This window comes from Xenopus tropicalis, chromosome 9 (genome assembly GCF_000004195.4).
Source record: "Xenopus tropicalis strain Nigerian chromosome 9, UCB_Xtro_10.0, whole genome shotgun sequence".
NCBI classification, from domain to species: Eukaryota; Metazoa; Chordata; class Amphibia; order Anura; family Pipidae; genus Xenopus; species Xenopus tropicalis.
The window spans coordinates 5,244,269-5,265,175 of NC_030685.2; the positions used below are offsets into that span (position 1 = coordinate 5,244,269).

General features: G+C 52.7%; 1 protein-coding gene across 5 annotated transcripts in view; it reads left to right on the forward strand.

Moving 5' to 3' along the window:
* The first annotated feature begins 3,757 nt into the window (after positions 1 to 3,757).
* taok2 (TAO kinase 2) overlaps positions 3,758 to 20,907 on the forward strand; it is a 35,882-nt gene continuing 18,732 nt past the window's right edge. Inside the window, exons 1-4 of one of the 5 annotated variants that reach the window (XM_031892744.1) lie at positions 3,758 to 3,959; positions 18,733 to 18,933; positions 19,076 to 19,147; positions 19,232 to 19,333. In XM_031892744.1, the coding sequence (XP_031748604.1) occupies positions 3,855 to 3,959; positions 18,733 to 18,933; positions 19,076 to 19,147; positions 19,232 to 19,333 (480 nt within the window). In that variant the 5' untranslated portion in view covers positions 3,758 to 3,854. 5 annotated transcript variants of the gene reach the window in all.

A 20,907-nucleotide genomic window follows, 5' to 3' on the forward strand; every position in this document is an offset into this window, starting at 1 on the left:
GTATGTACTAACGTTACACTCTCCATGTTGTGGGTTTGGTGGATTAGTTAATGGAAGCTAAATGAGCAGGTTACACCTAACGCCGGGCAGCAGTGCTGTGGGCTGGGTGCTAATTTTACCCATTTGCCCTGACTACATTCCGGCGGCAGTGAAGCAAGGGATGTATATTTAGGTCAGGGATGGGCAAAATCCGACCATAAGAAAGGGTGTTGGCTCCTGTGCAACTGCCAGCTGTGCGGCGATGTGGCCATGGAACGTAGCCCTGGTTCCAGCTGTAACTGCCGGCTGATTATACACGGGGAGAGGCAGCTGCACGGCATGATGCTGAGAGGAGGGAAGGGTTAGGGAGCAAGCTAGGGAAATGTATCAGAAACTGACTGAGTCCCATAGCAGCGCTGTTGGCTCAAGCACCCCCCCCAGGCTCAGGGCATGTCATGGCTGTCCTACAGGTTACAAACTAGGGATACTCCCAATCCACTGTTTCAGGATTCAGCCCAAATTCTTTGTGAAAGATTTGGGCTGAATACCGAACCAAATCCTGAATTCGGGATTGTAACTGAGATGGGATGGGAAGGGTACAAGATGTATGTATAACTTTATTTATAAAGTGCTACATGGACACACAGCGCTGTACAATCTTACAATATACACAATGACACACAGGGAGGGCAAGTGTTATAATAAACACAATAAATAAGTATAAATACAAAGAGATTAAGTGCCATGGGGTATGAGACACAGTAGGAAGGAGGTCCCTGCCCATAGAGCTTACAGTCTAAGATGTAGGCAAGACAACAGAATGGGAGTTAAGGTGTAGGCTGGTTATAGCCAGTGTAATGGTACCAATAATTACAGGCCCAGTAATGGGGTTATGCACAGATAGGGGGCATTCTTTTGAAGCATGATTGAGTTGCTGGGGGACATTCAATTGAAGGGTCAACAAGTGAGGTTTTTATTTTTGAGAGGGTTAAAATCAGCTAAAGCAGAGCTCAGGGCAATAAGTAGGGGCAGGCAGAAGAACCAGCTGCTCTTGTCTACAGGCACGGTCACAGTGTCGGACTGGGAAGCCAGGGGCCCACCAGAAAACCTTGGACCCTAGGCCCACTTTCTAGATTATTTTTCTCCTTTCCTCACCCAACCTCTTTATTCTCCCAGTCTCTTTTATTTACATGCTAGCATCTATTCTTCCATCTATTTCTCCTCTTTATCCCATACAGAAATAGGGAATGACCATAAAGCAGGCCTAATGCTCAGGAGCAGGAAGGCCACTGACACCTGGGCCCACTGACACCTGGGCCCACCGGGAGTATTCCTGGTATCCTGGTGGGCCAGTCCGACACTGCAGGGTCATATTTATATATAGGCACCCATGGGCCTGTGCCTAGGGCGGTAGTTATGGGGCAACCCATGGGTGCATATATATATATATATAAAGAATTATTACCAATGTTCTCACAACTGGGTACCTAGCTAAATCTGGAAGCAGAGCCTTTGCATGTACAGTATGTAAACTCTATTGCATATGCCTGGCACTGGCCTGGTGGCTGGCAGTTGATTGGGGGGGACACTGGCAATCTGAATAATGACATATGAGATGAGATTTTGGTGAGTTGACTATGAAAAGAAAGTGACTAGGTGCCCATGGCATAGACTTGATCAGCTGTAAATAGCCCCAGTGCTGAGTTGCTAAATATTATTATTATTATTTATATAGCGCCATCAATTTACGCAGCACTTTGCAGAATAGAGGGGTACAAGACAGGACAGTTAGCATGTACCTATAAACAATTCTCAAAAAATGGGTTAGAGTTACAGGTTAGAGCTGACATTCTAAAAGGGAGGGAATAAATATATGCATAGGTTGGGTGGCTAGTACATCTACTTCATATCATAGTATGCAGCACCATGATTTCTAATGGGGCCCTAAATACACTGTTTAAAGGGAGGGATTTGGGGGACAAAGGAAGCAGGGCAATCAGGAGGGTGAGTAAGGTAAGTAGTAAACAGTAATATACTGAGCTGCAGCATAAGGTAAAGCAGCCCCCTAATATTATCATTACAGCTCTCTGTACAATGAAAGACATTACATTCTCTATTGGAAGGAAAGGGGAGACTCCCCAGCAGAACCTCTGTGCCGGCTTCTTTAAGAAATGTGAAAATCTGTGAAAGGAATGTTGTTGGGGAAGCAGCGCTCTGTTCTACCGGCTTCCTGTTCTGCCAGAGAACTCCCTGCTGTGCCTTTCAGCCGCTTCCTATTGTACCAAATGGCTCTCGCACACAGCAGGACGTTACTCAGCGGCCACTCTGGGGAAACAGCCGACAGATACATTCATGATAATAGAAATATCTTTTCTTACTTATGTACAGTCAGACCTGCACAGCAGCACCATGGCTACTGTACCAACCAGCTCCAGACTGGCATTCACACCAGGCCCTGGCATCTCCGGTACAGAGGCCCAATAGTGACTGTATCCTACAGCAACCCCCCGGCATTTCCCGGGATCCACAGATTGTCAGTCCAGCCTGATACCAACACCCCTATTCTCCAGCCAAGTGCAAGTTCTAAAGGTCCCCATACACGGGCCGATTGTAGTTGCTGATATCAGTTCCTTAGACCAATTTGTCATCTTATCGGCCCGTGTAGGGGCACTAACGACAGGCCTGCCTGACCAATATCTGGCCTGAAATTGGGAAGATATCGATTGGGCAGGTTAAAAAATGTAGTCGAATTGGGGACCGCGTCGGCTCATTGATGTGGTCAACTATCCAACTGGGCCCATTGCCGCCATTATAATTTGATTGTTTGGCCCCAGGGCCAAATGACCGAATTAGCCTAAATTCACCCACCCGTAGGTGGGGATATTGGGAGAAGATCCGCTTGCTTGGCCACCTCGCCAAGCGAGCGGATCTTAAAGTGTATGGCCACCTTTAGTGTATGTTTTGTTGCACAGCTGCCCATGCAATGGGGCAATACATGCTCTTTTGCAACCTGACGCATTACATGCACAGAGGCACTGACACAAGGGAACTCTGGAATTATTTCTGGCCATAACTAAAGCTTTTTTTGGCCAAAATACAGTGTTATAATAAACACAATAAGTAAAAAATACAGAGAGATTAAGTGCCATGTGGTATGTTACACAGTAGGAGGGAGGTTCCTGCCCATAGAGCTTACAGTCTAAGGTGCAGGCTGCTAATAGCCAGTATAACTCTAATAACCTGGTACCAATCATTACAGGCCCAGTAATGAGGTACAATAATGGCCAGCTTTTGTGTATGTTTTGTTGCACAGCTGCCCATGCAATGGTGCAATACATGCTCCTTTGCAACCTGACGCATTACATGCAAACAGGCACTGCCATAAGGGAACTCTGGAATTATTACTGCCCATAACTATACCTTTTTTGTGGGCAAAATATATTTTTTGAAGCTACATACCCTCTTATAGGCAGCAAGAGTTTTTATATGGGGTTACATGAGTGCCCAAGGAAAAGGTTGCCTAATTTTCACATAAACTCACTAGTAACTTGTTATTACAGTTTCTATAAAACATTTATTGACGGCAGAAGCTCTAAGGACGGTCAGCCTAACCAGAAAAACTATCTACCAGACGTCTCTTCTTGCAAACACCCATAAACTCTCCCCATTCACCCCACATTGTCGCCATTTTGGCTTCTTCTTAACGTGTGACGAAAGCGCGTCGGATACCCCACATCCCCTCTCTATCCTTTCGCCTGAGAGAGCTGCGTGGGCGGGGCCGGCTTTGGAACGCACTACGTCACACGCCAAGGATGGCGGCTGGGAAGGCGATCAGCTGGAACGCACCCCTACGTCACGCGTAATGGCGTCAGTGAATGCAGACCCGAGCTGGCGGCGGATCCGCCGCAGCCGATAAAGAGGTGAGTCCGGGCCCCCACCCTACTGTCTCCCTCCGCCGGGACGGGAAGGGCACTTACCAGGTGACCATTTCCCTAACTGGGGGTTAGTAAGGGGCAGCGTAGGGGTTTCGCTGTGACCGCTGCATATTTGCTTTTAATACCCCTGTTTTCCAATCGCATCCGTGCTTTTACTCGCCCGTTGCCCCCTCCCGCTGTGGTCTGACCACAACTCCCGGCATCCACTCACAATCGGGCTGTTAATAAAGATTGTGGGAGTTGTAGTCCAGGCGTTGCTGGTGAGGGCTCTGGTCACGTTTCCTAAATATGCCCGGGGCTCGGCCTGGGTGTCTCTATAGGCGTTAGGGGAATGGGGGGGGGGGGGGCAATGGCTGGGGGGCCCCATGAGAAACGGCCAATGACATTTGTGCCGGGGCCCAGGAGCCAATGCTGTACTATATGTGATATTAGTGATATCCCCCTGGGAACTGCACTCACCCCACCCCCTCAAACTAACTGTCAGCAATTAGTACCCCCCTATAATCTTTCAACAGTGGTCTAGTCCCACCCCCTCATTTTGGTACAGACCTTCCTCACTTCCTTGTTGCCACCAGGGGGGGGCAGGTTTTTGGGGTACAGCCTATGTGGGAACAACTCCCATAGGACTTATGTTCTGAGGCTGGAAGGCCCAGGAACTCCATACAGGGGAAAATATTTCATTTCCATGTAAAAGAACCTTTTTTTGTGTTTACTGAAAGAAAATGGAAATCTAAGCGACTCCCCAATATCCATTTATTCCTTATTTGTACATTGCATTGACGTTGAAAGCTACATTCCTCAGGAGTCGCAAGCAGCAGTGCAGAAAATATAAACAACCAACGCGCCCTGGGCGATTGCATTGAGCCGTAACTCTAACACTGGGGAGGATGAGGAATGCATGGGCATTGGGACGTTAGAATGATGTTTTTTGGGTGGAGTTCCCCTTTAAAAGGTCTCCTGCAAACAAAATATTCCACTGGTTGTGAAAATGCCCCATGTGCCCCCAGCCTGGTGCAACTGAACATATATATGTAAATGTATAAATGATCTGCTCGTTGGCTGCACCAGAGCAACAATATGGCTGCTCATAAGGGGAGGAGCATGTGGTTTAGGGAGGGGGCGGGGCTAACCCGCAGCCAGTGGCTGCTTGAGTCGGTGCCCTGTGTATGAGGGCATGGAGAGTTACCTGCTGGTTCCTTGGTTATACACTGTATTGTTTGTATTTGTTACTTCATTGGGATGGGGCAGATTGGCATTGGGCACACACTGGCCCGGGATTGGGCGCTTGTAATTAGGGCCCTTTGTGTTCCTGGCCAAGGAGCGTGGGATCTGTTATACAGTACTTGCCATACGTGGCTATATATATATATATATTGCCAGGTATCAGCATGGTTGCCCTATAGAAGTCAGTCAGCCGTTATGATGTTGCTGAACTACAGCCTGTAGCACTATAGCAATGCTATTAGAGTCAGGGCACTAATAGGAACAGCTGTGCAGGGTTGTCGAGTAAATAGATGAAGCCCACCATATGGTGTTGCTCAATTAGCACAATGGCCGCTTCACCCCTAATAGGCTGCTGGAATAGAGTGCAGTGTTCATGGGTACCCCAAGGGCCCTGGGCTCTAAAGCCAGGAATCCGCTGCATGTGTGCAGCAGCCATGTAACAATGGGGTGCAGGTAAGAAAGTGTGAGGGGGGGTATATGGGGTAAGTGGGTTCCAGTAGTGCCTGCTATGGTACATGTACCAACTCTATTACAAGGGGAGGGGGGTGCAGTATAGGCCCCATTAGTTTTACTGTTATGTGGCACGTGGGTGGGGGTTAAATTGCAGTTAAAGGGGAAAGCCAATCAGCAGCAAGTATTTACTAGAACAGCAAACATCTGATACGTTGCTGTGCTCTAACTGGTTACTGGGCTTGTGGTTCTGTGGTGAGGGTACTGGGCCTGTGGTTCTACTGTCTGTGGCCTGGCTACTGGGCCTGTGGTTCTGCTCTCTGCGGCCTGGGTACTGGGTTTGTGGTTCTGCTGTCTGCGGCCTGGGTACTGGGTTTGTGGTTCTGCTGTCTGTGGCCTTGAAACTGGGTTTGTGGTTCTACTGTCTGCAGCCTGGGTACTGGGCCTTTGGTTCTACTGTCTGCAGCCTGGGTACCGGGCCTGTGGTTCTACTGTCTGCAGCCTGGGTACCAGGCCTGTGGTTCTACTGTCTGTGGTGTGGGTAACAGGCCTGTGGTTCTGCTGTCTACAACCTGTGGTTCTGCAGTGGGGGTAACAGGCCTGTGGTTCTACAGCCTGGGTACTGGGCCAATGGTTCTTCTGTCTGGGTTCTGGGCATGTGGTTCTACTGTTTCGGCCTGTCTACTGGGCCTGTGATTCTACTGGCTGTGGCCTGGTACTGGGCCTGTTGTTCTACTGGCTGTGGTCTGGGTACTAGGCCTCTGGTTCTACTGTCTGGGCCTGGGCACTGGGCCTGTGGTTCCACTGTTTGGGCCTGGGCACTGGGCCTGTGGTTCTGCTGTTTGGGCCTGGGTATGAAGGGTGGCGTAGGAAGGGGCATCAAGAGCTGGCAGAGAAGGAGATTGGGGCTTCACATACCAGGAGAGAGAGGCAGCACCAGAAGGGTTTGGGGGAATGGGTGACATAATGTATGTAATGGGCTGTAGAATAGAGATTGGCCAATGCCAGGAGTGGAAGGTTTGCAGAAAAAGAGGACAGTTCCAAAAGAGATGGATTGTAAAAGGTAGAGATGGCAATGCCATTATGGGTAGGGGTACAGAATAGAGGGCAGTGCCAGTATTGATAGAGGAACAGAATGGAGAGAGGGCACAGTACCATTATGGCTTAGTCTGCAGAATGGAGAGAGGGCACTCTACCCTTATGGCTTAGTCTGCAGAATGGAGAGAGGGCACTCTACCCTTATGGCTTAGTCTACAGAATGGAGAGAGGGCACAGTACCATTATGGCTTAGTCTGCAGAATGGAGAGAGGGCACTCTACCCTTATGGCTTAGTCTGCAGAATGGAGAGAGGGCACTCTACCCTTATGGCTTAGTCTGCAGAATGGAGAGAGGGCACTCTACCCTTATGGCTTAGTCTGCAGAATGGAGAGAGGGCACTCTACCCTTATGGCTTAGTCTGCAGAATGGAGAGAGGGCACTCTACCCTTATGGCTTAGTCTGCAGAATGGAGAGAGGGCACTCTACCCTTATGGCTTAGTCTGCAGAATGGAGAGAGGGCACTCTACCCTTATGGCTTAGTCTGCAGAATGGAGAGAGGGCACTCTACCCTTATGGCTTAGTCTGCAGAATGGAGAGAGGGCACTCTACCCTTATGGCTTAGTCTGCAGAATGGAGAGAGGGCACAGTACCCTTATGGCTTAGTCTGCAGAATGGAGAGAGGGCACAGTACCCTTATGGCTTAGTCTGCAGAATGGAGAGAGGGCACAGTACCCTTATGGCTTAGTCTGCAGAATGGAGAAAGGGCACAGTACCCTTATGGCTTAGTCTGCAGAATGGAGAGAGGGCACAGTACCCTTATGGCTTAGTCTGCAGGATGGAGAGAGGGCACAGTACCATTATGGCTTAGTCTACAGAATGGAGAGAGGGCACAGTACCATTATGGCTTAGTCTACAGAATGGAGAGAGGGCACAGTACCCTTATGGCTTAGACTGCAGAATGGAGAGAGGGCACTCTACCCTTATGGCTTAGTCTGCAGAATGGAGAGAGGGCACTCTACCCTTATGGCTTAGTCTGCAGAATGGAGAGAGGGCACTCTACCCTTATGGCTTAGTCTGCAGAATGGAGAGAGGGCACTCTACCCTTATGGCTTAGTCTGCAGAATGGAGAGAGGGCACTCTACCCTTATGGCTTAGTCTGCAGAATGGAGAGAGGGCACTCTACCCTTATGGCTTAGTCTGCAGAATGGAGAGAGGGCACTCTACCCTTATGGCTTAGTCTGCAGAATGGAGAGAGGGCACAGTACCATTTTGACTTAGTCAATGGAATGAAGAGGGGGCACAGTACCATTATGGCTTAGTCTGCAGAATGGAGAGAGGGCACAGTACCCTTATGGCTTAGTCTGCAGAATGGAGAGAGGGCACAGCACCATTATGGATAGGGGTACAGAAGGGAAACGGAGGGCAGTACCAATATGTATAGGGAAAGATAAGGGGAGAGGGTAGTGCCATTATGGATAGTGGCATAGATGGGTGAGATGACCCAGTGCCAGAGTTGCAGATGGCAGAAAGGGCAGTGTCAGGAAGCATAACAATACATAATGGGGAGCGGTCAGTGCCGATAAGCATGGGCTGCAGAATTAAGATTGAGTAGTGCCAGGAGTGGGTGGCAAGCAGAAAATAAATGACTGTTAGAAGAGATGGGGTGCACAAGGGAGCAAGGGAAATGTCATTACAGATAGGGAAACAGAAGGGAGAGAGGGCAGTGCCATTATGGATAGGGGTACAGAAGGGAGAGAGGGCAGTGCCATTATGGATAGGGGTACAGAAGGGAGAGAGGGTAGTGCCATTATGGATAGGGGTACAGAAGGGAGAGAGGGCAGTGCCATTATGGATAGGGGTACAGAAGGGAGAGATGGCAGTGCCATTATGGATAGGGGTACAGAAGGGAGAGAGGGCAGTGCAATTATGGATAGTGGTGTAGAAGGGAGAGAGGGCAGTGCCATTATGGATAGGGGTACAGAAGGGAGAGCGGGCAGTGCCATTATGGATAGTGGTGTAGAAGGGAGAGAGGGCAGTGCCATTATGGATAGTGGTGTAGAAGGGAGAGAGGGCAGTGCCATTATGGCTAGTGGTACAGAATGGAGAGAGGGCAGTGCCATTATGGATAGTGGTGTAGAAGGGAGAGAGGGCAGTGCCATTATGGATAGTGGTACAGAAGGGAGAGAGGGCAGTGCCATTATGGATAGTGGTACAGAATGGAGAGAGGGCAGTTCCATTATGGCTAGTGGTGTAGAAGGGAGAGAGGGCAGTGCCATTATGGATAGTGGTGTAGAAGGGAGAGAGGGCAGTGCCATTATGGATAGTGGTGTAGAAGGGAGAGAGGGCAGTGCCATTATGGATAGTGGTGTAGAAGGGAGAGAGGGCAGTGCCATTATGGATAGTGGTGTAGAAGGGAGAGAGGGCAGTGCCATTATGGATAGTGGTGTAGAAGGGAGAGAGGGCAGTGCCATTATGGATAGTGGTGTAGAAGGGAGAGAGGGCAGTGCCATTATGGATAGTGGTGTAGAAGGGAGAGAGGGCAGTGCCATTATGGATAGTGGTGTAGAAGGGAGAGAGGGCAGTGCCATTATGGATAGTGGTGTAGAATGGAGAGAGGGCAGTTCCATTATGGCTAGTGGTGTAGAAGGGAGAGAGGGCAGTGCCATTATGGATAGTGGTGTAGAAGGGAGAGAGGGCAGTGCCATTATGGATAGTGGTGTAGAAGGGAGAGAGGGCAGTGCCATTATGGATAGTGGTGTAGAAGGGAGAGAGGGCAGTGCCATTATGGATAGTGGTGCAGAATGGAGAGAGGGCAGTGCCATTATGAATAGGGGTACAGAAGGGAGAGAGGGCAGTGCCATTATGAATAGGGGTACAGAAGGGAGAGAGGGCAGTGCCATTATGGATAGTGGTGTAGAAGGGAGAGAGGGCAGTGCCATTATGGATAGTGGTGCAGAATGGAGAGAGGGCAGTGCCATTATGAATAGGGGTACAGAAGGGAGAGAGGGCAGTGCCATTATGAATAGTGGTACTGAAGGCAGAGAGGGCAGTGCCATAATCGATAGGGGTACAGAAGGGAGAGAGGGCAGTGCCATTATGGATAGTGGTGCAGAATGGAGAGTGGGCAGTGCCATTATGGATAGTGGTGCAGAATGGAGTGTGGGCAGTGCCATTATGGATAGGTGTACAGAAGGGAGAGAGGGCAGTGCCATTATGGATAGTGGTGTAGAAGGGAGAGAGGGCAGTGCCATTATGGATAGTGGTGTAGAAGGGAGAGAGGGCAGTGCCATTATGGATAGTGGTGTAGAAGGGAGAGAGGGCAGTGCCATTATGGCTAGTGGTACAGAATGGAGAGAGGGCAGTGCCATTATGGATAGTGGTGTAGAAGGGAGAGAGGGCAGTGCCATTATGGATAGTGGTACAGAAGGGAGAGAGGGCAGTGCCATTATGGATAGTGGTACAGAATGGAGAGAGGGCAGTTCCATTATGGCTAGTGGTGTAGAAGGGAGAGAGGGCAGTGCCATTATGGATAGTGGTGTAGAAGGGAGAGAGGGCAGTGCCATTATGGATAGTGTGTAGAAGGGAGAGAGGGCAGTGCCATTATGGATAGTGGTGTAGAAGGGAGAGAGGGCAGTGCCATTATGGATAGTGGTGTAGAAGGGAGAGAGGGCAGTGCCATTATGGATAGTGGTGCAGAATGGAGAGAGGGCAGTGCCATTATGAATAGGGGTACAGAAGGGAGAGAGGGCAGTGCCATTATGAATAGGGGTACAGAAGGGAGAGAGGGCAGTGCCATTATGAATAGTGGTGTAGAAGGGAGAGAGGGCAGTGCCATTATGGATAGTGGTGCAGAATGGAGAGAGGGCAGTGCCATTATGAATAGGGGTACAGAAGGGAGAGAGGGCAGTGCCATTATGAATAGTGGTACTGAAGGCAGAGAGGGCAGTGCCATTATCGATAGGGGTACAGAAGGGAGAGAGGGCAGTGCCATTATGGATAGTGGTGCAGAATGGAGAGTGGGCAGTGCCATTATGGATAGTGGTGCAGAATGGAGTGTGGGCAGTGCCATTATGGATAGGTGTACAGAAGGGAGAGAGGGCAGTGCCATTATGGATAGTGGTGTAGAAGGGAGAGAGGGCAGTGCCATTATGGATAGTGGTGTAGAAGGGAGAGAGGGCAGTGCCATTATGGATAGTGGTGTAGAAGGGAGAGAGGGCAGTGCCATTATGGATAGTGGTGTAGAAGGGAGAGAGGGCAGTGCCATTATGGATAGTGGCGTAGAAAGAGAGGGCAATGGCAGGAGGGGTAGCGATACAGAAGGGAGAGAGGGCAATGGCAGGAGGGGTAGCGATACAGAAGGGAGAGAGGGCAATGGCAGGAGGGTAGCGGTGCAGAAGCGAGAGAGGGCAATGGCAGGAGGGGTATCGGTGCAGAAGGGAGAGAGGGCAATGGTAGGAGGGGTATCGGTACAGAAGGGAGAGAGGGCAAAGGCAGGAGGGGTAGCGTTGCAGAAGGGAGAGAGGGCAATGTTAGGAGGGTAGCGGTACAGAAGTGAGAGAGGGCAATGGCAGGAGGGTAGCGGTACAGAAGGGAGAGAGGGCAATAGCAGGAGGGGTAGCGGTGCAGAAGGGAGAGAGGGCAATGGCAGGAGGGGTAGCGGTGCAGAAGGGAGAGAGGGCAATGGCAGGAGGGGTAGCGGTGCAGAAGGGAGAGAGGGCAATGGCAGGAGGGTAACGGTGCAGAAGGGAGAGAGGGCAATGGCAGGAGGGGTAGCGGTGCAGAAGGGAGAGAGGGCAATGGCAGGAGGGTAACGGTGCAGAAGGGAGAGAGGGCAATGGCAGGAGGGGTAGCGGTGCAGAAGGGAGAGAGGGCAATGGCAGGAGGGTAACGGTGCAGAAGGGAGAGAGGGCAATGGCAGGAGGGGTAGCGGTACAGAAGGGAGAGAAGGGAAATGGCAGGAGGGTAGCGGTACAGAAGGGAGAGAGGGCAATGGCAGGAGGGTAGCGGTACAGAAGGGAGAGAGGGCAATGGCAGGAAGGGTAGCGGTACAGAAGGGAGAGAGGGCAATGGCAGGAGGGTAGTGGTACAGAAGGGAGAGAGGGCAATGGCAGGAGGGTAACGGTGCAGAAGGGAGAGAGGGCAATGGCAGGAGGGGTAGCGGTACAGAAGGGAGAGAAGGGAAATGGCAGGAGGGTAGCGGTACAGAAGGGAGAGAGGGCAATGGCAGGAGGGTAGCGGTACAGAAGGGAGAGAGGGCAATGGCAGGAAGGGTAGCGGTACAGAAGGGAGAGAGGGCAATGGCAGGAGGGTAGCGGTACAGAAGGGAGAGAGGGCAATGGCAGGAGGGTAGCAGTACAGAAGGGAGAGAGGGCAATGGCAGGAGGGTAGCGGTACAGAAGGGAGAGAGGGCAATGGCAGGAAGGGTAGCGGTACAGAAGGGAGAGAGGGCAATGGCAGGAGGGTAGCGGTACAGAAGGGAGAGAGGGCAATGGCAGGAGGGTAGCGGTACAGAAGGGAGAGAGGGCAATGGCAGGAGGGGTAGCGGTACAGAAGGGAGAGAGGGCAATGGCAGGAGGGGTAGCGGTACAGAAGGGAGAGAGGGCAATGGCAGGAGGGGTAGCGGTACAGAAGGGAGAGAGGGCAATGGCAGGAGGGGTAGCGGTACAGAAGGGAGAGAGGGCAATGGCAGGAGGGGTAGCGGTACAGAAGGGAGAGAGGGCAATGGCAGGAGGGGTAGCGGTACAGAAGGGAGAGAGGGCGGTGCCAGCTTTGCGCATGAGGTTTGAGTGCAGGGGAGGGGGGGGGATGCTGTATGTAGGTGTAGGTAGGTGTATGGGTGCAGGAGGGAGCACTTCTGATGGGTACTGGGCTATGAAGGAATAGAAGGGACATTACCACATGGGTAAAGAAGCTGAATTGCAGGTAACTCTCGAGCTGCTGGTTGGCAGAGCCGTAAGTGGCAATGTGGTGTGAGGCAGACTGTGGGTCGGAGGCGGTGGTTGGGGCATGATTCCTTTGCCCTCCAGCTGGAGCCAATGAAAGAGCTGTAACTAGGGCTGTCAGCAGAGGGGGCGGGACTTGAAATCTCTGAGAATTCTTAGTCTCTCACCTCCTTGTGCACAACTGCTCTCTGTGGCAGCTCAGGGGTTAAAGAGGGTACCGGGGTAATTCTGTGCAGCCCTTGGTACTGGGATAATGTTCCGCTGCTCGGGCACTAGTCTGGGCTAAAGGAGTAGTACTCGGCGGATCTGGAGCAGGTTAGGGAGTATGGCTTTGCAGCTCTGTTACTGGATCAGAGTAATGGAGGGATGTTCTGAAGGTCTGACACTCTCTGGGCCTGGGTAATTATTATTATTATTCTTACTGTTTATTTTATAGTGTGTGTCACCCCATCAGTCCCTGCCCCAGTAAGGTCCCTATCCCATCCCCATCAGTCCCTGCCCCAGTAAGGTCCCTATCCCATTCCCATCAGTCCCTGCCCCAGTAAGGTCCCTATCCCATTCCCATCAGTCCCTGCCCCAGTAAGGTCCCTATCCCATCCCCATCAGTCCCTGCCCCAGTAAGGTCCCTATCCCATTCCCATCAGTCCCTGCCCCAGTAAGGTCCCTATCCCATCCCCATCAGTCCCTGCCCCAGTAAGGTCCCTATCCCATCCCCATCAGTCCCTGCCCCAGTAAGGTCCCTATCCCATTCCCATCAGTCCCTGCCCCAGTAAGGTCCCTATCCCATCCCCATCAGTCCCTGCCCCAGTAAGGTCCCTATCCCATCCCCATCAGTCCCTGCCCCAGTAAGGTCCCTATCCCATCCCCATCAGTCCCCGCCCCAGTAAGGTCCCTATCCCATTCCCATCAGTCCCTGCCCCAGTAAGGTCCCTATCCCATCCCCATCAGTCCCCGCCCCAGTAAGGTCCCTATCCCATTCCCATCAGTCCCTGCCCCAGTAAGGTCCCTATCCCATCCCCATCAGACCCTGCCCCAGTAAGGTCCCTATCCCATTCCCATCAGTGCCTGCCCCAGTAAGGTCCCTATCCCATCCCCATCAGTCCCTGCCCCAGTAAGGTCCCTATCCCATTCCCATCCGTGCCTGCCCCAGTAAGGTCCCTATCCCATCCCCATCAGTCCCTGCCCCAGTAAGGTCCCTATCCCATCCCCATCAGTCCCTGCCCCAGTAAGGTCCCTATCCCATCCCCATCAGTCCCTGCCCCAGTAAGGTCCCTATCCCATTCCCATCAGTCCCTGCCCCAGTAAGGTCCCTATCCCATTCCCACCAGTCCCTGCCCCAGTAAGGTCCCTATCCCATTCCCATCAGTCCCTGCCCCAGTAAGGTCCCTATCCCATCCCCATCAGTCCCTGCCCCAGTAAGGTCCCTATCCCATCCCCATCAGTCCCTGCCCCAGTAAGGTCCCTATCCCATCCCCATCAGTCCCTGCCCCAGTAAGGTCCCTATCCCATTCCCATCGGTCCCTATCCCATTCCCATCAGTCCCTGCCCCAGTAAGGTCCCTATCCCATCCCCATCAGTCCCTGCCCCAGTAAGGTCCCTATCCCATCCCCATCAGTCCCTGCCCCAGTAAGGTCCCTATCCCATCCCCATCAGTCCCTGCCCCAGTAAGGTCCCTATCCCATTCCCATCCGTGCCTGCCCCAGTAAGGTCCCTATCCCATCCCCATCAGTGCCTGCCCCAGTAAGGTTCCTATCCCATCCCCATCAGTCCCTGCCCCAGTAAGGTCCCTATCCCATTCCCATCCGTGCCTGCCCCAGTAAGGTCCCTATCCCATTCCCATCAGTCCCCGCCCCAGTAAGGTCCCTATCCCATTCCCATCAGTCCCTGCCCCAGTAAGGTCCCTATCCCATCCCCATCAGTCCCTGCCCCAGTAAGGTCCCTATCCCATCCCCATCAGTCCCTGCCCCAGTAAGGTCCCTATCCCATCCCCATCAGTCCCTGCCCCAGTAAGGTCCCTATCCCATTCCCATCCGTGCCTGCCCCAGTAAGGTCCCTATCCCATCCCCATCAGTGCCTGCCCCAGTAAGGTTCCTATCCCATCCCCATCAGTCCCTGCCCCAGTAAGGTCCCTATCCCATTCCCATCCGTGCCTGCCCCAGTAAGGTCCCTATCCCATCCCCATCAGTGCCTGCCCCAGTAAGGTCCCTATCCCATCCCCATCAGTCCCTGCCCCAGTAAGGTCCCTATCCCATTCCCATCAGTGCCTGCCCCAGTAAGGTCCCTATCCCATCCCCATCAGTCCCTGCCCCAGTAAGGTCCCTATCCCATCCCCATCAGTCCCTGCCCCAGTAGGGTCCCTATCCCATTCCCATCAATCCCTGCCCCAGTAAGGTCCCTATCCCATTCCCATCAGTCCCTGCCCCAGTAAGGTCCCTATCCCATCCCCATCAGTCCCTATCCCATCCCCATCAGTCCCTGCCCCAGTAGGGTCCCTATCCCATCCCCATCAGTCCCTGCCCCAGTAGGGTCCCTATCCCATCCCCATCAGTCCCTGTCCCAGTAAGGTCCCTATCCCATCCCCATCAGTCCCTGCCCCAGTAAGGTCCCTATCCCATTCCCATCAGTCCCTGCCCCAGTAAGGTCCCTATCCCATTCCCATCAGTCCCTGCCCCAGTAAGGTCCCTATCCCATCCCCATCAGTCCCTGCCCCAGTAAGGTCCCTATCCCATTCCCTTCAGTCCCTGCCCCAGTAAGGTCCCTATCCCATTCCCATCAGTCCCTGCCCCAGTAGGGTCCCTATCCCATCCCCATCAGTCCCTGCCCTAGTAGGGTCCCTATCCCATCCCCATCAGTCTCTGCCCCAGTGAGGTCCCCTATCCCATTCCCTTCAGTCCCTGCCCCAGTAAGGTCCCTATCCCATTCCCATCAGTCCCTGCCCCAGTAGGGTCCCTATCCCATCCCCATCAGTCCCTGCCCTAGTAGGGTCCCTATCCCATCCCCATCAGTCTCTGCCCCAGTGAGGTCCCCTATCCCATCCCCATCAGTCCCTGCCCCAGTAAGGTCCCTATCCCATTCCCATCAGTCCCTGCCCCAGTAAGGTCCCTATCCCATTCCCATCAGTGCCTGCCCCAGTAAGGTCCCTATCCCATTCCCATCAGTCCCTGCCCCAGTAAGGTCCCTATCCCATTCCCATCAGTCCCTGACGGAGGGATGCTCAGCAGGGTAAGAGTTGAGGGAGGGATGCTGTGCAGGGTAAGAGTTGACGGAGGGATGCTCTGCAGGGTAAGAGTTGACGGAGGGATGCTGTGCAGGGTAAGAGTTGAGGAAGGGATGCTCTGCAGGGTAAGAGTTGACGGAGGGATGCTCTGCAGGGTAAGAGTTGACGGAGGGATGCTCTGCAGGGTAAGAGTTGACGGAGGGATGCTCTGCAGGGTAAGAGTTGACGGAGGGATGCTCTGCAGGTTAAGAGTTGACGGAGGGATGCTCTGCAGGGTAAGAGTTGACGGAGGGATGCTCTGCAGGGTAAGAGTTGACGGAGGGATGCTCTGCAGGGTAAGAGTTGACGGAGGGATTCTCTGCAGGTTAAGAGTTGTCGGAGGGATGCTCTGCAGGGTAAGAGCTAACGGAGGGATGCTTGATAGTTGGTTGTGCTGCTTTATTTTTCCACAATTATTTTATCTATTTTCTAATATGATTTAATTTTGACCCATTTTCCCTCTGTTTTAGTTCCTTTATTTTCTCATATTGAACTACATCTCTTCCCGGGAACGTCGGCCCTTTACTTTAGGCACATGGTACCTCCCGCCCCAAACCTTTCTGCTGCTCCCTGCTCTCTGGCCCATATGTGTTTGGGGCTCAGCTGGGGCAGATGTTGTTGGGCGAGGGCTACATGTGGGGGGGGACAATCACAAAACTAATGTGATGTTACAGATTATTGATAAACCAAAATATACAGTAATATAAGAAAGGGAGGGAGTCTGAGAGAGGAGCATTTTGGATTTACCATCTTAAGACAATCGACACTTTTGGCCAATGGGATATTTCCTGCTATTTGTGATCGGGGCTTTTATGCCCCTGTATAAATACACATGTTTTTGTATATTATTATTATTCTATATTATGTATTATTCATTTGTATTGTTACAAGAAATGTGTATTTGCCTACAGCTAAACGAGTTGTATGGATCCATTCATTGTGGATATTTAACAGAAGTTATAGCAAGGGTTAATGCCTTTAGGGGTGGGGTTTAAAAAGTCGTTAGGGTTCTTATGACTGTGTAGCTTTGAGAAAGTGGGGGGCTGCCGCGAATGCGTGAAGCCTATGGTTGCCAGGGGACTGATTTATAAAATTGCTAGCCTTGCAGAGCATGCTGGGACATGAAGACTCTGTATTATTTAGGTATCAATAGTTTAACATTTCAGTCATGTGTTAATAGCTTGAAATTTGGGGCAGAGAACTTTTCCATTTGGGAATGATACTGGGTTAGCAAAGCGTGGATGGATGAGTCTGGCAGTTACCGGCCTGTGAGTCTGATCTCGGCCGCAGTGCTGTGTAATTGCAGTGGTACTGGAACATGCAGTTAATTGCCCCCAGCCCCCTCAAGGTTGTGTCTGCTACAGGTCACATTATTTCAATATACATTGTGGAAAATTAAATTAGGATAATTCCTGTGATAGCCCCGCCCAGCAGTTCCCATAGGAGGGGACAGATTCAGAACAAGAGGTTAATCCCTGTGATACCCCTGCCCAGCAGTTCCCATGGGAGGGGACAGATTCAGAACAAGAGGTTAATCCCTGTGATAGCCCCGCCCAGCAGTTCCCATGGGAGGGGACAGATTCAGAACAAGAGGTTAATCCCTGTGATACCCCTGCCCAGCAGTTCCCATGGGAGGGGACAGATTCAGAACAAGAGGTTAATCCCTGTGATAGCCCCGCCCAGCAGTTCCCATGGGAGGGGACAGATTCAGAACAAGAGGTTAATCCCTGTGATAGCCCCGCCCAGCAGTTCCCATGGGAGGGGACAGATTCAGAACAAGAGGTTAATCCCTGTGATAGCCCCGCCCAGCAGTTCCCATGGGAGGGGACAGATTCAGAACAAGAGGTTAATCCCTGTGATAGCCCCGCCCAGCAGTTCCCATGGGAGGGGACAGATTCAGAACAAGAGGTTAATCCCTGTGATAGCCCCGCCCAGCAGTTCCCATGGGAGGGGACAGATTCAGAACAAGAGGTTAATCCCTGTGATAGCCCCGCCCAGCAGTTCCCATGGGAGGGGAAAGAATCAGAACAAGTGGTTAATCCCTGTGATAGCCCCGCCCAGCAGTTCCCATGGGAGGGGGAAGAATCAGAACAAGAGGTTAATCCCTGTGATAGCCCCGCCCAGCAGTTCCCATGGGAGGGGGAAAGAATCAGAACAAGTGGTTAATCCCTGTGATAGCCCCGCCCAGCACTTCCCATGGGAGGGGAAAGAATCAGAACAAGTGGTTAATCCCTGTGATAGCCCCGCCCAGCACTTCCCATGGGAGGGGGAAGAATCAGAACAAGAGGTTAATCCCTGTGATAGCCCCGCCCAGCACTTCCCATGGGAGGGGGAAGTGCTAAAAAGTGCTCTGTTGCAGTGTGAGTCTGACTCTTTATTCCTGCTGGGAGTTGGGTTTGATACAGCAGTGCATTGTGGGGCTTTCCCATGAACACTGGCCCTTTGGGTTAGGCTGCACACCCCCTGGTGAGGCTTTGTCTGTAATCCAAGCTGTGTAACAAGGGAGACTGGAGCCTGGGGGGGCGGAGATGCTGTAATATAAAGGGGAAATGCACCCAAATATAAATGTATGTCTGAAAGAAATATGGGTGGCAATAAAACTGCTCTGTTACCCCTCCCCATTTAGTCCAATATACACACCAGGCTGGTTTGGGGTGGGGTTAGGAAGGTAAATAAATGGCATTTTGGGCACTTTACAGCCGCGTACCTGTCCGGAGTCCCGGCAGCCGCGTACCTGTCCGGAGTCCCGGCAGCCGCGTACCTGTCCGGAGTCCCGGCAGCCGCGTACCTGTCCGGAGTCCCGGCAGCCGCGTATCTGTACATTGAGTAGGTTCCTCAGAATGTATCTGTGCTCATCGGGTGGTGTCTTTACTCCCAGCCCTTAACCTTGCCCTTTTCCTATCCACAGCCTTGGGTGGTCCCCCATACGCAGGGAGTGGTGGCGCTGTCCCGCGGGGGGGTCCCTCTGGGCCTCGTCATGCCGTCCAACGCTCGGGCCGGAAGCCTGAAGGACCCAGAGGTTGCTGAGCTCTTTTTCAAAGATGACCCCGAGAAGCTTTTCACTGACCTTCGGGAAATTGGACATGGCAGCTTCGGAGCAGTGTACTTTGTGAGTATAAGCGTTCAGCATGGTGGTTCTGCCTGCATTTAGGCAGAGCAAGCAATATGGCTGCTCTCACATATTTTCTTCTGTGGCCTTATCTCTCCATTGCTGACCCCCCGCCCTTGTTCTCTCCTTTTCTCTCTCCCAGGCCAGAGATATCCGTAACAATGAGGTTGTGGCCATTAAGAAGATGTCCTACAGCGGGAAGCAATCTAATGAGGTGGGTGCGCAAAGCAGCGGAAAATAATTTGCGGCTAACGGAAGTATTCTCCTTCTCTGAACCCTCTGTCTCTCTGCCCAACAGAAATGGCAGGACATCATAAAGGAAGTGAAGTTCCTCCAGAAGCTGCGACACCCAAACACTATTGAGTATAAAGGATGTTACCTGAGGGAGCACACTGCTTGGGTGAGTAGGTAGGGGGTCGGTGTAGCCTGCTGCACAAACAGGAAGCTGGGGCACAGGGGGAGCACACTGCTTGGGTGAGTAGGTAGGGGGTCGGTGTAGCCTGCTACACAAACAGGAAGCTGGGGCACAGGGGGAGCACACTGCCTGGGTGAGTAGGTAGGGGGTCGGTGTAGCCTGCTGCACAAACACAAACAGGAAGCTGGGGCACAGAGGGAGCACACTGCCTGGGTGAGTAGGTAGGGGGTCGGTGTAGCCTGCTACACGAACAGGAAGCTGGGGCACAGGGGGAGCACACTGCCTGGGTAAGTAGGTAGGGGGTCGGTGTAACCTGCTGCACAAACAGGAAGCTGGGGCACAGGGGGAGCACACTGCCTGGGTAAGTAGGAAGGGGGTCGGTGTAACCTGCTGCACAAACACAAACAGGAAGCTGGGGCACAGAGGGAGCACACTGCCTGGGTGAGTAGGTAGGGGGTCGGTGTAACCTGCTGCACAAACACAAACAGGAAGCTGGGGCACAGAGGGAGCACACTGCCTGGGTGAGTAGGTAGGGGGTCGGTGTAGCCTGCTACACGAACAGGAAGCTGGGGCACAGGGGGAGCACACTGCCTGGGTGAGTAGGTAGGGGGTCGGTGTAGCCTGCTGCACAAACAGGAAGCTGGGGCACAGGGGGAGCACACTGCCTGGGTAAGTAGGTAGGGGGTCGGTGTAACCTGCTGCACAAACACAAACAGGAAGCTGGGGCACAGAGGGAGCACACTGCCTGGGTGAGTAGGTAGGGGGTCGGTGTAGCCTGCTGCACAAACACAAACAGGAAGCTGGGGCACAGAGGGAGCACACTGCCTGGGTGAGTAGGTAGGGGGTCGGTGTAGCCTGCTACACGAACAGGAAGCTGGGGCACAGGGGGAGCACACTGCCTGGGTAAGTAGGTAGGGGGTCGGTGTAACCTGCTACATGAACAGGAAGCTGGGGCACAGAGGGAGCACACTGCCTGGGTGAGTAGGTAGGGGGTCGGTGTAGCCTGCTACACGAACAGGAAGCTGGGGCACAGGGGGAGCACAGTGCCTGGGTAAGTAGGTAGGGGGTCGGTGTAACCTGCTGCACAAACACAAACAGGCAGCTGGGGCACAGGGGGAGCACACTGCCTGGGTAAGTAGGTAGGGGGTCGGTGTAACCTGCTGCACAAACACAAACAGGAAGCTGGGGCACAGAGGGAGCACACTGCCTGGGTGAGTAGGTAGGGGGTCGGTGTAACCTGCTGCACAAACACAAACAGGAAGCTGGGGCACAGAGGGAGCACACTGCCTGGGTGAGTAGTTAGGGGGTCGGTGTAGCCTGCTACACAAACAGGAAGCTGGGGCACAGAGGGAGCACACTGCCTGGGTAAGTAGGTAGGGGGTCGGTGTAACCTGCTGCACAAACAGGAAGCTGGGGCACAGAGGGAGCACACTGCTTGGGTGAGTAGTTAGGGGGTTGGTGTAGCCTGCTGCACAAACAGGAAGCTGGGGCACAGGGGGAGCACACTGCCTGGGTGAGTAGGTAGGGGGTCGGTGTAGCCTGCTGCACAAACAGGAGCT